This window comes from Bicyclus anynana, chromosome 2, assembly GCF_947172395.1.
Source record: "Bicyclus anynana chromosome 2, ilBicAnyn1.1, whole genome shotgun sequence".
NCBI lineage: Eukaryota > Metazoa > Arthropoda > Insecta > Lepidoptera > Nymphalidae > Bicyclus > Bicyclus anynana.
This window is the reverse complement of record NC_069084.1, coordinates 2,676,672-2,693,161: the sequence shown is the minus strand read 5'-3', so window position 1 is coordinate 2,693,161 and position 16,490 is coordinate 2,676,672. Positions and strand designations below refer to the sequence as shown.

At 38.3% G+C, this 16,490-nt stretch overlaps 2 protein-coding genes across 3 annotated transcripts in view; one reads left to right on the top strand and one right to left on the bottom strand.

Annotated features, from left to right (window-relative positions):
• LOC112045386 (protein Wnt-5b-like) overlaps nt 1-16,490 on the top strand; it is a 49,630-nt gene that overhangs the window by 1,647 nt on the left and 31,493 nt on the right. Inside the window, exon 2 of one of the 2 annotated variants that reach the window (XM_024081550.2) lies at nt 2,754-3,037. In XM_024081550.2, coding sequence (XP_023937318.2) covers nt 2,913-3,037 — 125 coding nt within the window. In that variant the 5' untranslated portion in view covers nt 2,754-2,912. Of the gene's footprint in view, nt 1-2,664; nt 3,038-16,490 lie in introns of both variants that reach the window. The other variant, XM_052884816.1, reaches the window with a different exon arrangement.
• Nucleotides 5,959-8,712, bottom strand: LOC112045397 (uncharacterized). The gene is made up of 4 exons (XM_024081562.2): nt 8,467-8,712; nt 7,309-7,394; nt 6,575-6,694; nt 5,959-6,104 (listed from the first exon to the last, which is right to left on the bottom strand). The coding sequence occupies exons 1-4, from the start codon at nt 8,672-8,674 to the stop codon at nt 5,979-5,981; spliced, it is 540 nt and encodes a 179-aa protein (XP_023937330.1). The 5' UTR covers nt 8,675-8,712; the 3' UTR covers nt 5,959-5,978.

Below are 16,490 nucleotides of genomic sequence, written 5' to 3'. Positions count from 1 at the left end.
TGGTATGATTTCTTTTTTAAAGAAAATGTATGGATGATGTTATGATAAATTGCTGCTATATATCTTATGTTTAGTAAATGTTTTGGATATCTATCTATCTCTATCTCGTTGGGATGACTGTGAAGTGGGTAGTCGAGGATCCGGATAAAAGACGACCTTCGTTGATCGGTTTACTGGATGAAAAGTATTTAATATAAAATTAAATTTGTATTAAGCCAGCTAAAAAATTTCAGTCCAGCTCCACCTAAAAAATTTCAGTCCAGTAACCGGCTCGGTGAAGATCGTCAATAAACTTGATCTTAGACAAATAGATCAGCGGGCGCGTATCGAAGCTTGTGCACATCAAATTGGGAGATCATATCGTACTGAAATCGTGGCCATGTCGTGTCGGGATGCTATAAAAGTCAACCTTTCCGCACCCACGGTGAAATTAGTTACGCTTTGGAGCTATTGTGTTGATGAGATTGAAATTATTACAAGGGATGACGACTGACTTTAGCCTATAAGCTTTAAGTATATTATATTTTATTAACAACTAGCGGACGTCCGCGACTTCGTCCGCGTGAAATTCAGTTTTTCACAAATCTCGCGGAAATTATTGATGTTAAAAGTAGCCCATAAATTTTGCTTAATAATAAGTATTAAGCCTATTAATACTTTGGCATACAATTCGCGCACTCGGCTTAAATATCAATTTTGATGCCTGCCATAACAAAAAATACTAGACAATTTTAAAAATTCTTTCACCAATGGAAAGCTCCATTATCAGCGAGTAACTTGGGCAATGTTTTATTCTCGTATTCCCACGGGAATCATCATATAAGCCGATGGACGTCCCCTGCAGGACATAGGCCTTTTGTAAGGACTTCCAAACATCACGATACTGAGCCACCTGCATCCAGCGAATCCCTGCGACTCGCTTGATGTCGTCAGTCCACCTGGTTGGGGGTCGGCCAACACTGCGCTTAAATTCTTAACACCTCTTGCCCCGCCGTTACCGTAACCGTTGCCAGAGCCAGGAATAGCGGGACTGCCGGGGACTAGGGGCTGTGTTGTGTTTGTTCTGTCCATATAAAGTTTTGCCCGATACTGACCACGCTGGGCATGCGGGTTGGTCAGCGCAGTGCTAGATTACTCGCGCCGATGTCGCTGAACTAAATATTACTAAAAAACTATTCTCACGTTTGCATGAAAGTATAATATCTAAAAGTACATAATAATAATAGACAATGAAAATCGATTTTGAATCAGCTACGAAGCTAAAGGCTTTCATAATAGTAATTATTTTAATTAACCATCTCAAATAGTAACATTCCAAGTAAAAGTGAAACGAAACTCCGAGCTAAGAGCGCCCGTCGAAAATAATTAACTTAAATTAAAAGAAATAAGAGCGAAAACTAATTACAGACCGTGGCCCTACAATTATTAATTGTAGTTCCAAGCTGTTATTATCTCCTACGGTAAAATTAATATTATGTTTCGAGTTGGGCTGAACTAAATATCAGCTTGGTTATGCAAACTCAAAACCTAGCAACTGATAAATTTTCATTTTTAAACAATTAAACACTGATTTATTTATTTATACATTTTTTAAATTTAACAATGTTTATAAAATACAAAATATAATACAAAACACTATTAAAATGTATCAAAAAAGCCGGGACTTTCGTAGCGGCATTTTGAGTGCCCAAGCAATCGGTGGTCAGGTCTCACAATACGCGCCGTCTCAAGAATCAATGCCTTCTGTATCCGACTCTTGATCCAACAGTTAAGCCAAAAGCTTCATAGGGTATTGGTCTAAGCTTTTCTCTATTAAAGACCAATTACTGAAATGCCTATTGGAACAGTAACAGTTCAACATTCCGCATGTACGGTTATCTTATTAGTAAGGTCAAAGTATTTTGATACTTTTTCGTTTTCCCTTTTCAATAAATAAATTATTTATTACTGATTTACCTATTTTACTATTTTTTGCCAAAAAGACTCCAACTACTAAGGTATTAAAGGTACCAACCTAAAACGCTCTCGTCCCCATTATAATATGAGGATAAAATATAGCCATGTCACTCACAAATAACTTAGCTTTCTTTTGGTAAAACGATTTTCATGGTTTCTACGTGACATTCTACTGGAAATCAATCTATATAGTTTCTTGCCGACTCTACTTATCAGATAAGTACAGTATTCTATACAGTAGAGTTATGTACATACTCGTTTCAAAAGTGCTTATAACTAATTCTCCCTCTCTCAGTCGATCCCTATGACAGGATCGTGACCACCTAGTGAGTCATCTTTCGATAAACAATGCTGCTCGAGTACGATCACCTGATTCTTTGAGTACTCGTAGATCCGACTATAGGGTTGCAGATCTACCCTATGGTATGATGATGGAGATGGCATTATCCCGATCTGTGGTTACAGCTGAAAATCAGCGCTACATGTCGTAATTCAAATGGTCACGTATGCTGAGCTGGGGTCATTTTCTGGGTTATGCCACACATCGCAGGGTGGCCAGGTGTACTAAAGACTAGATGACCAGGTGTACTGGAGATATTGTGATGTGTGGTGTAATTTCAAATAAACGTATTATTCTTTCTTTCTATCTTTACCTCGTGGTCGTTTGTCTTCTACATTATATTATCTCACCACAATATTTTTTCCAAGTTGACGTTCCCACGTTCAAACTAAACCTGCTAGACCTATGTAGGTGCCTATTTAAAATAAAGTAATCTAAATTAAATGATATGTATTAGAATAGAAAATGGACTGCTTCAATTCATGGGAACGCTGGTGTAAAGACTAGGAACCCTCAACTGAGTGATGTCATAGAATGTAATATGAACTGCTTCAACTCATTGGAATTTTGGTGTTAATGTAAAGACTAAACAAACCCAAATACAGTGTAAAATGTGATGAAGCACAAGATGTCGTGTTGCTTGGTGTTCCGCTTGCTGGTGCTGTCGGCGCTGGCGGGGGCGGCCGCGGGGGTGCAGGCGGCGCGCGGGCGGAGGGAGCCCTGGACCAACGGCAGCTGGTTGTGAGTATATCATGTCTATTATGAGCTTTGGCGGGAAAATCGCAGGTTTATTTTTTTTTTTATTCTTTACAAGTTAGCCCTTGACTACAATCACCTGATGGTAAGTAATGATGCAGTCTAAGATGGAAGCGGGCTAACTTGTTTGGAGGAGGATGAAAATCCACATTCCTTTCGGTTTCTACACGACATCGTACTGGAACGCAAAATCGCTTGGTGGTATGTCTTTGTCGGTAGGGTGGTAACTAGACACGGCCGAAGCCTCCCACCAGCCAATCGCAGGTTTCGTAGTATCGTAGTTTCACAAGGTTTTCAACTAGGGTAGGCTCTATTAATACTCAGGGTATTACGTTTATGTGTCCACGAAGTGCACGCCACTGATTAAATGCAGCTCTGGTTTCATTTTCATTGATTTGCTGCATTTTAGAGTTTTATTACATAAAGTAGAGTTCTGTACAGTATAGTGGAGATTCAGCAAGAAAGTTTATTGATGAAAATTTGATAACTTTCGTCCTATTGGGGATAAATTATTACTTTACTTGATATAAGCACATGCGAAGAATATACCTATCTATTCATCAATCCACTGTTTTGAAAGTTAAAGTTTCCACGCGGGAGAATATGCGGGCGTCCGCATGTAATGAGAACACACTTAACCATATAAGCTGTGATAGCTTATTGGGACTTCTGCCTTTGATTTGCTGGGCGTAGGTTTGAATCCTGTCCGGGCATGCACCTCCAACTATTCAGTTATGTGGACTTAAAGAAATTAAATATGAAGGAAAAACTACGTTAGGAAACCTGCATACCTGATAATTTTCTTAATTCTTTACGTGTGTGAAGTCGGCCAATCCGCATTGGCCAGCGTGGTAGACTGTTAGCCTAACCCCTCTCACACTGAGAGGAGACTCGTGCTGAACAGAGAGCCGAATATGGGTTGTTAATGATGATGACTTAACCATATACCCACGATTCGAGATCATAATAATATAGAGTAACCGTGATCGAGTAACAGACAATCATAAAATAATCGTTTCCTGAAGCTTTCTTAATTATTCGTTGCATAAAAAGCCTACGGAGTATCAGAAAGTAAAACAATAGATAAATTAAATTAAATAAATAAATAAAAAATAAATAAACAAATAAATATACTTAAACAATACACATCACTATCTAACCCCAAAGTAAGCATACAGAGTAGCTTGTGTTATGGGTGCTAAGATAGTTGATATTATAATATTAATATACAATTATATACTACATATAAATACTTATATAATGTATAAATACACACAGACACTGGAAAACACCCATGCTCATCATCAAATTGGTAAGTATTAAGTAAGAAACTAGTATAATAACTTAGTTATTGTAACAAAATAAAGTACGTGGAACCCTAAAATCCTTCGATACCAATACTACAATATGCCCTCCGGATAAAAAATCGTAAACCAAATAACTTTGTAACTAAACAATAGACTTTGTATTGGTACTATAACGTCTATGGTTATTACTCCGTAGACCGGCCACCTGAGCCTTTCAGTCTAGACGTGCAATAAAAACTAAGTGCTACACTATATGTACCTGCTCGATATTCATTTAGATTAAAATGGTGAATTTTAATTACCTAAATGGTGAATATTTTATAATATAGCAACACTTATTATTGGAATTAATTCGTGGGTGCTTTCACCTAATATTTTTTTAATTTTGACGTATAAATAGCTTGCTCCCTAACTTTTTAGTGCTTCGCTAGCTAAAATTTCCTAACCAGGTAGACTGACGATATCAAGCGAGTCGCAGGGATTCGCTGGATGCAGGCGGCTCAGGATCGTGATGTTTGGAAGTCTTTATAAAAGGCCTACGTCCTGCAGAGGCCGTCCATCGGCTGATATGATGATGGTGATAGCTAAAATTTCTACAAAATACTAGCAGACTCCAATTGCGATCGCGAAACTATATGTTTTGTATACAAATTTTGCAGGAACCGTGTATTTTTCCGGGAAGAGTAGCCTTATCCATGGAGTGATCCATTTCATATAATTTCAGTAGTTTTGGCGTTAAGGAGTAACAAACATACAGGAATACACATATAAACTACTTTTAACGCAAAAAATGTTTTCGGTATAAGTGCCTATGTCACCGTGTCTCCCAAATGGACGGACCGATCTGAATAACTAAGCGAATGTTGTTTATTGTTGGTAATGCCACCATGTGGTGACAAGCATGGATCAAACCATGGTACCATTTCTTAACAGTTATTGTTGGCACAGCTTCCTTGCTCACCGTGGCTTTTGAAACGTCCCAATAGCTAATTTTTCATTAATTTGCGCTGTTTTTGAATCTATTATATATACTTATACTTATTGGCAGTGGCGTAACGTGTGCTATAAAGGGCCCAAATTAGTTGGAGGGCCCAATAGATGAGCGGCAAATCCCGAAAAATCTCTTTAGTTATTAAGTTACTCTACCCTAACTCTTTCAACAGAATGTATTTATTTTCCGGGAATCACCACCAGATTAAGTAATACTTGTTTTAGATTACTTTTTACAAATTTTTGCTTTCACACTTAAGGCGCCCCTATAGTCCGGGGCCCCGTATCAATGGTTTTTTATTTTTTACAAGTTAGCCCTTGACTACAATCTCACCTGATGGTGAGATGCAGTCTAAGATGGAAGCGGGCTAACTTGTTAAGAGGAGGATGAAAATTCACACCCCTTTTCGGTTATTACACGATATCGTACCGGAACGCTAAATCGCTTGGTGGAACGTCTTTGTCGGTAGGGTGGTAAGTAGCCACGGCCGAAGCCTCCCACCAGCCATAAATTGATACGGCAGATACGGCAACAGCTACGCCCCTTCTTGTTGGGAATCTATAAATAATACATCAATGGATAGAAATACATCGTTTATTATTGTTTAATCGTACCATTTATTAAAGTTTTAGCACAAGTTAAGGGTGACTGCGTAATTCTCGGTGAAATTGGTCTTCCTCGGGATGCCGTGCAAGTAGAACTGGTATGCGAGGCTGGTGATGTTCCGGAAAACGAACGACATGCCTATGTGCTCCTGGTAGATAGGAAATAAAAACTAGTCATTAAGGTGTAGATATTTCCGTAGTGGGGGCGCCCCCAGGGGATCGTTCAACCGCTGCTTGTCGAATTTAAACTCTATGCATTTGAAAATTCGGGGGTGCCCCTGCAACTTCTATAAATTCTTTTTCTTTTAACAAAATATTCATACACATAACTGTACAGTGCTTAGCCTATGTGGCATCGTTTGACGAGACCCTGAATTCCACATCCCCTTTCAACATTATTATAGTTTTAGCGCAAGCTTATTCACATTCACACTTTTATCCCTTTTGTTATCCTCCTTTCAACGTGCCCAAACTAATATGTATACTTTTCTCGATTTAAGCCACCATATTTTCTTTTATATTACAACATTCTCTATTTCTGGCTCATTCAGTGATACTCCATTAAAAAGCTTTATTAGAAAAGCTTTTCCAACATAACTATGTATTAAAAGGAGCTTACCTGTAGCATGCCCCCGCTAGTGATGTAACCTCTACCATCAGGTCCCGACAGATTGAAAATTAGCTTGAGTTGTGTCAGCATATAGACTGTGCTATCTTCGTCTCCTTGCGGGTCGGTTTGCTGCGACAATAAAGTTTTATTAGTAAAGGAAAACCATTGTAAATCCCTCAACTCAATCAAATCAAATCAAAGTGGGGTCGGCAAAATATGTCAATCTTCTCCATTCGTCTCTGTTACTCGTCAACTCATCATCCACTCCCTTTAAAGACACGTCTTTCACACATTCCAACCATCTCTTCTTTGTTCTTCCTCTCCTCTAGTGTCCTTTCACTTGCATCTTCAACATTTTTCTAGTAATATGATTTTCATCCTTCCGCAGCACATGTCCATACCAAGGTGAAGATTAGCTTGGTATTCCTCAATTTTTCTGTCACTGGCGCCATTTTCAGACTTTCTCTTTAATGTATTGAGTGCCACAAGTGCTAGTTGTTAAAACAGTTTTAAAACACGAACAAACTTTTTAAATTGTATGTCTTTCTGTCTGCTTGTTACGTGCTATTCTCTATAACAGTTGCACTTATTTTAATGGGACTTTCACTGTAAAATTGAGGAGGGTAATGAGCAAGATAAAGGCTACTCGTTCCCCAGAAAAAATCCATGGTTCCTGCGTGATTAGTAAAAAAACGAGTTGCGAGGTTTCGCTAGTTTGAAGTAAAGTTAAAAACAGAACTTACTTCTTCCGGAGGGTAGCGGAACTGGAGGTTCACGTCCTGAGAAGGAAACGTCCAAGCCTTCGTGCCGTACACGAGGAGCTCTTGCTCTGAGAAATTAATAATTAAATATACTTATACACAAGCTGTGACAGCCCAGAAGATATAACCTCTACCTTCGATTCGGAGGACGTTGGTTCAAATATTCCGGGGAATGCACCTCCAACTTTTCAGTTATGTGCATTTTAAGAAATTATTACGTGTCTAAAACGGTGAAATAAAAACATCGTGAGGAAACCTACATCCCAGAGAATTTTCTTAATTCTTTACGTGTGTGAAGTCTGCCAATCCGCATTGGGTCGGCGTGGTGGACTATTGGCCTAATTCCTCTCATTCTGCGAGGAGACTCGTGTTCAACAGTGAGCCGAATATGGGTTGCTAATGATGATGATCTATATATTTTTTTAAATGTTAATACATACGTAGGTACTGTAGGCAGAATAAACCAATAAACGAGAATTTAAATTTTGCGCGGATTTCTCGTTCGTCTCTGTTGCTTCCCTAGAAGGGATGCCCTAAGAAATTATTGCTTTAATAGCTGATAGGCTAATTCCAGAACTGCACCTACTCGTATGAGCTGTGGGTAATGCTACCTGCGGCTTATTTCGGAGACGTCATTAAGATTGCATCCGACTATATTATGTTATTATATAACCTCTATAACATACTTTGTAGCGTTACAAAGATTGTCAAAAACAAATATAATGATAACAGTACATTATCAATGAAAAAATAAACATACAACTATGTCACCTATCAATAGATATAAACCTACCTATGTGAAATTTGATCACAAAAATCTATATTTGTGATTAATCCTTCACAATACAAATAAAAAATGAAGAAAAATGTACCTAACAGTTTGTAATGAATAATTGTATTATTTAAATGGAATTTAAGTATATTACTTTAACCGACAAATTTACGGTAATTATGCAATAAAACTTACATACAATGCATTTTATTTGGTCTTTATATTTATATACTTATATCTGTTTCCGCGAAAATTAGCAATATAACATTATATATTAATATAGCATTTTTCATAAGTAACTTCCACAAAGAAACACTAGCTAGTATGACAAGATTTAAAAGACTCTTCCTTCTCTCTTCTTCTCTTACCTTCTTCCGTTTCCACGCTACAGTAGTACTTTTTAATCGTTCTAAACAACGTAGCGTTCAGTATTTCATTCTCTACATCGCTGGGAAAGACTTCCTCCTCTTTCACTTCAGCTAAATATGGCACACCATCCGAGTCAACCACCGGTTCAGCACAGAAAAACACGCGAAAGAAACATAACAAAAAGATCGAATTCCTCGTAATAACCATTAGTAAACTATTCTTGAACGTGCCGCGTATAAATCGATCTCTTCAAACATGCTTAATTAAAAACAGTGGAGGATTATTAATTGAAAACTAATTAGACGCACACGAATAGTTACATCGCGGAATGATAATGCATTATCTAGTGATAATAAATTAATGACAATTGATTACGATATAAAAACGATAACTAAATAACTGTACACGAGTATGTATTATTAATAGCGGGCACCTGACTTCGTCCATGTAGTTTGCCGATTCCTACCAAAAGTACTTGATCACATTAATACTATAAAGGTGAAAGTTTGAGAGCTGTGATAGCCCAGTGGATAAGACCTCTGCCTCCGATTCCGGAGGGTGTGGGTTCGAATCCGGTCCGGGGCATGCACCTCCAACTTTTCAGTTGTGTGCATTTTAAGAAATTAAATATCACGTGTCTCAATCGGTGAAGGAAAACATCGTGAGGAAACCTGCATACCAGAGAATTATCTTAATTCTCTGCGTGTGTGAAGTCTGCCAATACGCATTGGGCCAGCGTGGTGGATTATTGGCCTAACCCCTCTCATTCTGAGAGGAGACTCGAGCTCAGCAGTGAGCCGAATATGGGTTGATGACGACGACGACGAAAGTTTGTGTGTAAGTGTGTAAGTTTGTTACTCCTTTGCGCTGCAGCTTGAAGAAAAAACATTTCTTTATCACTCTTCTTGCTCAAAAAGTTCGCTGGTGTCCCAAGATGCTAGAATGGCGACCCCGCACCGGAAAGCGCAGTGTTGGTCGACCCCCCACTAGGTGGAACGAGGTCATCAAGCAAGTCGCAGGGAGCCGCTGGATGCTCGCGGAACGCAGGGAGCCGCTGGATGCTCTCGGCTCGAGACCGTTGTGTTTAGAAGTCCATGCAGTCCATTGGTTAATATAATAATAATAATGATGATGATGATGATGATGATGATGATGATGATGATGATGATGATGATGATGATGATAGAATATAATATGGCTTTTTTTTAAATTTTTCAATAATTTGGAACTGCTATTAGTGTACTTACTTGTATCTATCTACCTCCTTGGGTCCAGTGGTTAGCCTATATGACTTCGGATCACGAGGTACTGGGTTCAAATCCTGCGTCGAGCTGTGAAATACTGAGCTTGTCTTTTGTCAAATAACCTATCCGCTTCCAAACTCCAGTCTATTTACGTATCGTCAAAATTGATTCAGACACAACGTAACGTAACAAAGTAACTTTCAATATGTTATTAGTGTGGATTATGCTATAAAAGCAAGGAATCCTTTTTTTTTATTCTTTACAAGTTAGGCCTTGACTACAATCTTACCTGATGGTAAGTGATGAAGATGGAAGCGGGCTATCTTGGTAGGAGGAGGATGAAAATCCACACCCCTTTCGGTTTCTACTCAGCATCGTACCGGAACGTTAAATCGCGTGGCGGTACGTCTTTGCCGGTAGGGTGGTAACTAGCTATGACCGAAGCCTCCCATCAGCCAGATCTGTACCAATTAAGAAAATTTCAATCTGCCCAGCCGGGGATCGAACCCAGGACCTCCGTTTTGTAAATCCACCACGCATACCACTGCGCCACGGATTCCGTCAAAATTGATTTAGACACAACGTAACGTAACAAAGTAACTCTCAATATGTTATTAGTGTGGATTATGCTATAAAAGCAAGGAATCCAATTTAATTGATAAGCCGAGTCCCTCAAACCGGTCTGGCCCCTTGCCGCCACCCTTTGAGACTGGACCCTCATTAGTCCACTTTAGTATAATAAATTAACGCCTTCAAAAAATATTTATAGAGCCGACTTTACAGCCTATTTTGTGACTCACTTTATTAAAGGTTCTCTATCAAACTAAGTGGCTCAAAAAAGAAAGGGAGATCAGTGAAGGAGTCCTCAAGAAGAAATTAAAGAAAGTTTTCCTTGGGGACCCCATCACTGACGGATTTACTTTATAGAAATTGTTTTGCACCTTTTGTAATTTTTTTTTGGTATTATTTCATTTTATAATATTAAATTCCTAGGTTACCTTAGTTTTAATTATCTTATCAAAATTAGATTTAGCAATTACTTTTAAAAAATAACTAGAATAATGAGCGTCAACTCGCCAACTGCCTGTACAGTTTGGCGAGAGTATCGATATGTAAAATGATTGTTATATCTTATCAATAAAATAAATTTAAAAAAAAAATGCAATAATGCACTGACTACCCTTAAAACTCGACACCCCACTTGCATTTTTCCCAGCCCCATGGAAACGCGTTGTAAGTTTGTGAGGTTGTAGAGGGATCCATATCTCTGAATCTACTGAACCGATTTTAAAAATTCTTTTACCTACAGACAGCCACGTTGTTTGTGAGTGTCATTAATAATAAATAAATAATAAATAAATATACTTAAACAATACACATCACTATCTAGCCCCAAAGTAAGCATACAGAGTAGCTTGTGTTATGGGTGCTAACATAGTTGATATTATAATATTCATATACATTTATATACTACATATAAATACTTATATAATGTATAAATACACACAGACACTGGAAAAAACCCATGTTCATCACACGAATATTTTCCAGTTGTGGGAATCGAACCCACGGCCGTGGATGCAGAAACCAGGGTCACTACCCACTGCGCCACGCGGCCGTCATTGGCTGTATTTCATCCCGTATTCCTAGGAACGGGAACTACAAGGGTGAAACCGCGGGGCGTCTGCTGTTGTTGATTAAAGTAAAGGCTATGCCACAGTAATATTACTGTGGCTATGTCATTAAGACGCAACTGAAAGAATGACTCGGTGGCCCATTGGCTAGCCTATGCGGTTTCAGATCACGAGGTTCTGGGTTCGAATTTCGAGATGGGCTATGAGATACTGAGGTTTTCTTTCTTCTAAGAAATTTTCAATTCTCTTCTTTCTTTTAAGAAAGTTAAAATGACAGTGTTCTTTTTCAATATTAATATCGTAAAGGTAATAAACATGAGCCGTGATAGCCCAGTGGATATGACCTCTGCCTCCGATTCCGTAGGGTGTGGGTTCGAATACGGTCCGGGGCATGTACCTTAAATTTTTCAGTTGTGTGCATTTTAAGAAATTATATATCACGTGTCTCAAATGGTGAAGGAAAAACATCGTGAGGAATACCAGAGAATTCACTTAATCCTTTGCGTATGTGAAGTCTGCTAATCCGCATTGGGCCAGCGTTGTGGATTAAGGCCTAACCCCTCTCATTCTGAGAGGAGACTCGAGCTCAGCAGTGAGCCGAATATGGGTGGATGTTGATGATGAATAAACATAAAAACAAAAGAAAGTTGTAAACTTTATTAACACTTTCATTCAGGGATATAGTCCAAATAGTCCGCTTTGCTGCCATAAATTTCCACAGTATAATTGAATCCCCCCCACAGGGCACTTCTTAAATGAACATTAGCATACGTCAAACCAACACCGCCATAATCAACCTCCGCAGAAGCGCCGCGATCAGAATCAGAATTGTCTATAATATGTATCGCTGATATAATATTATCGTTCTCTTCATAATATTTTGGGAAAGCGATATCCGCGGTACGGATGTAATAGTTCGGTATTTTCACATGTTCACTTTTGTGTAGTAGCCTGTCTTTTTGAGTTTTCGTTCCAATATAAACACTTGAGCAGTTTACACTATAAAACACTAGACACAAGAGAAACGTTTTACACAAAGACACCATATTGTTTTTAAATATATCACTTTTTATTATATTTTTTACTATTCAATATGTCAGATGTACAGAGAATAAAAATTAACTGATAGAATAACTATCGAGTAAAGTATTTAACAAGTAATTTAACAAGATTTTCTATAAGCAAAGTTGTATTTTTGATATAATCGCAAATAATGGCGACTATGTATCACGTGTCGAACGAACACTGTGAGAGATAAGGTGTACGTTTTAGAAGATATTTTTGATAATGTTCTGATACTAGATAGTATCATGGTCTGAAACATGATTGCTAAGTATGTAACCCTGATAAGGGAGCTCAGAAGAATTGATGTTGCGGAGAATCCAAACGTACTAAACAAAATCTAAGTAGCGCTGGATTAGCCATAGGGCGGTAGCATTTGCTACAGTGGCCTAATTCACTATTTTGGTCTTTATTATCAACTTATTGAAGTGGACAACAAAGTGTCATCTACATATTAAATGATTATACACCGTAAGTACCGGGTGACATTTGGAATTTGTATCATAGTATGTGGATGACATTTTGTCAATTGATTTGTTTTTTATTTTGATGGGTTGATAATAAAGACCAAAATAGGAAATAGGCCAGCAGGTCCCGCGATCAGCAGGGTTATTATGTAACTCGGTGTACCATTCAAGTAATCAGTCACTACATCGTTTTTCATCGTATTTTCGTTTTTGCAACCATCTAACATTGTGTTTTTAATGAAATTACACAATTATCGTCATTTTACATAAAATAACATTATTAAAGTAGTGATAGTGGCAGATAGTAGCGTTATTTTAACAAAAAAACTGGTATTGACGTAATTGTATTGAAATAATCATGTTAGATGATCGTAGAAACAAAAAAAAACATTAGCACTTAATGTATAATAGTGCAGTCAAGCTTATTTCGTTGAAGTAACTATTTTAAATCATCACAAAAACGAAAAACGATGTAGTGACTGCTTACTTGAATGGTACACCGAGTTACATAATAACCCTGCAGATAGGGGGCTACGTGCCCGAGAAAAAAAATGTGAAGGTCAATTTTGGTCGGCAATCTGGACAATTTTATTTTTTTTGCAAACTGCATAGTGTTATTCATTAAATGAAAGAGCTTCATATGAGGATCATTTCAAAATGAATAGGTTTTCGAGTGAGATATGCGTCATTCAAGGATATATACTCGTATTGTTCAAGCCTGATTCAAACTTGTATCTCTCAAGCTTCCTCCTATTTGTAGATTTTAAGAAAATCTAGACCTTCAAATTTTCAAATATGCTAGTCACTTTTGGCGGGAAAAGACAAATAAGAATTTGTTTTTTTTTAACCTAAAAGGGCCCCTGTTTAAATTTGCTACAGGCCCCACGCTAGCTTAGTCCGGCACTGAATCTAAGGTGCCACTTCAACGTCTGTGGGGAGAGTCCAAACACTCACGTTAGCATACTCGTAGTAGCACTTCAACGTCATCCATTGAAAGTAGCAAGTGGTATTTCCCATACCATCAGTGGCGTGCATAAAGTTGGTTCGTTTAACAAGGGTAGGCATTATACGTAAATAAATAAAAAAGCCTTTAATTTGTTCATAATAGTGTTATTAGGTAGCTAAGTGTGTTAATTTTATTGCATTGCATTTTAAATGCTTTTTTCCTTTTATTTAAAAGAAGAACACTTTGCGGTGAAGGCCTTCTCCAGGTGCTGCCATTTTGATCGGTCTTTTGCCTTCAGTAGCCAGTGTTTGCCGGTGAAATTCGTTATATTGTCGACCCAGGCATAATACAAATTGTCTCATCGGTACCGTGGTTAGCTGGTTCAGCTACGGACAATGTGGGCCAGGGTTCGAATTCCGGGTCAGGTCAACAAAAAAAATAGGTTCTTGGGATTTAATAGCATGCTGGAGTTGGGAAGTTGGCGGTGTTAGTAACCCCGTGCCTCGGAGAGCACGAAAGCCGTCGGTCCTGCGCCTGATCTCTCACCGGTCGTGTCGGTCTGCCGTCCCATCGGATTTCGAGAGTGAGGGAAGAGAGAGTGCACCTGTGCTTGCGCACACACTTGTGCACTATAATATATCCTGCGTAATTCAGTCCAGGTAACCCTTTTTTGTATCTATGGTGTAAACGCTACTGCATACCATAGACTAGCCACTATTGTAACTAGTAATGTACCTATAGTATATAGCACGAGTAGGTATACACAACTAGCAGACGCCATTAAATTTTGCGGGATATAAGTTGTCTATATTCTGCTACAAGGTTCAATTTATCTCTATACCAAAATTCATCATAATCGGTTCAGCGGTTTAGCTGTAAAACGGTAATAGAGAAACAGACTTTCATAACATGATTGTGGATGTCTGCCTCTGTATCGATTACTATCAAAATCTATGAAAGCAACTCCAAATGTATTCAGATATTATTTTTGGCGGAAAAGCAAAAGAAAATCAAATAGTCTAGTTATCATCGCAGGACTCAGGATTCAAACTTGGGATCTAATATTCTATAGATATGAACCAACGAGCCACAAGGCCAATCAACGTATTTGTAACAAATAACATAATGGCGCCTACAGAAAACTTAACCGCAATTCATCACATCATCCAATGCTATTAATTGAACCAGTTAGCCCATACGTCGGCACGGCACGTACATAGTACGGCACGCATCTACGGGAAATTTTAATCTTCCATGTACTTATTTCTTCTACTGTTTTTCACAAATCCAGTGTGAAAAAGGTAATTTATCTATGGGTCTATCTCCATTCCAAGTTTCTACCGAAGTAGCAAACATAGGTTCATATAGACTTACATACAAACTTTTGCATCTGTAATATTAGTGTGATAAGATTACTTTTAAATTGGTTAGTCAAAATAAAGAAAAACCGTATGCAAAATGATAAATATACGAGTATTATGTCAACAATATGGGGTTTGTTTAACATTTTATGGGTAGGTACTTTACCTAATAACCAGCCATGTGCGAATCAGACTCGTGTACAAGAGGTTCCGTATCATTATCTATTGTTGAATGGAGCCCTCTTAAATATTTATTTTGTTATATTTTTAGTATTTGTTGATAAAGCGACGACAGAAATACACAAATAAGTTAGCAAAAATTTCAAATGTCTGTCATGAGATAATGTATTTTTCACCGGTCAAACGACGATACTCGTGAAGAGAAATAGACAATCAATGTCAACCAACAGCGGCGAAACCGGAAATATGGCCATCTCTTTCGTTGCGTTGCGACATTTTGTCTATATCTCTTTATTTCTAAGTCGATGCTCGCATGCTAGGTGTTACTAGTAATCTAAAGTGAGGATGGATATCTATCCATCCTCCACCTTTTATGCGACCATCTGGAAGGACCTGGGAGTCTTGGACTTAGTAATATGGTGTCGTTTTAATCTTTGAGTGCGGAACTCTAACATAAACCGAGCGCGTGCATTAAGCAGATTGGCTCGAACACAAAAGCTCTTATCTCGGCGGGGTAGGGGCTACATTCGGGTAATTTAGCAAATGGCCCGATAGCACTGACCTCTGCCTGTTGTGATACGCCCGGTACCTACTTGACGGCCAGTATGTTACAGTTGGCTTACATGCGGCTATTTTTTTTTTAAGTTTTAATGGAGCTTTAAATAATGCGAAATAGATATTTTCGGATGTTGCGATTTGGGAATTTGTAATTTCCTAGCTCCCTTTGAAGTTTATTTATCATTTCCAACCCATATTCAACTCATTGTTGAGTGTTGAGCACGAGTCTCCTCTCAGAATGAGAGGGTTTAGGCTAATAGTCCACCACTAGCCCGATGCGGATTGGTAGACTTCACATACGTAGAGAATTGAGAAAATTCTCAGGTATGAAGGTTTCCTCGCGATATTTTTCCTTTACAGCTAGATACTCGTCGGTCCAATAGTTATGCTAAGTTGCTATGGATCACAACATCTTGGGTTCGAGTCCTGGGCCAGGCTATAAATTACTGAACTTTTCGTTCGTTGCAGACATTTAGCGTGCTAGACACGTGCCGTGGCAGACAAAACAATATTCTACTATACAGTGTTTATTAACGTATTTATATCTGTCGTAACGCGGTTTCGCAGACGT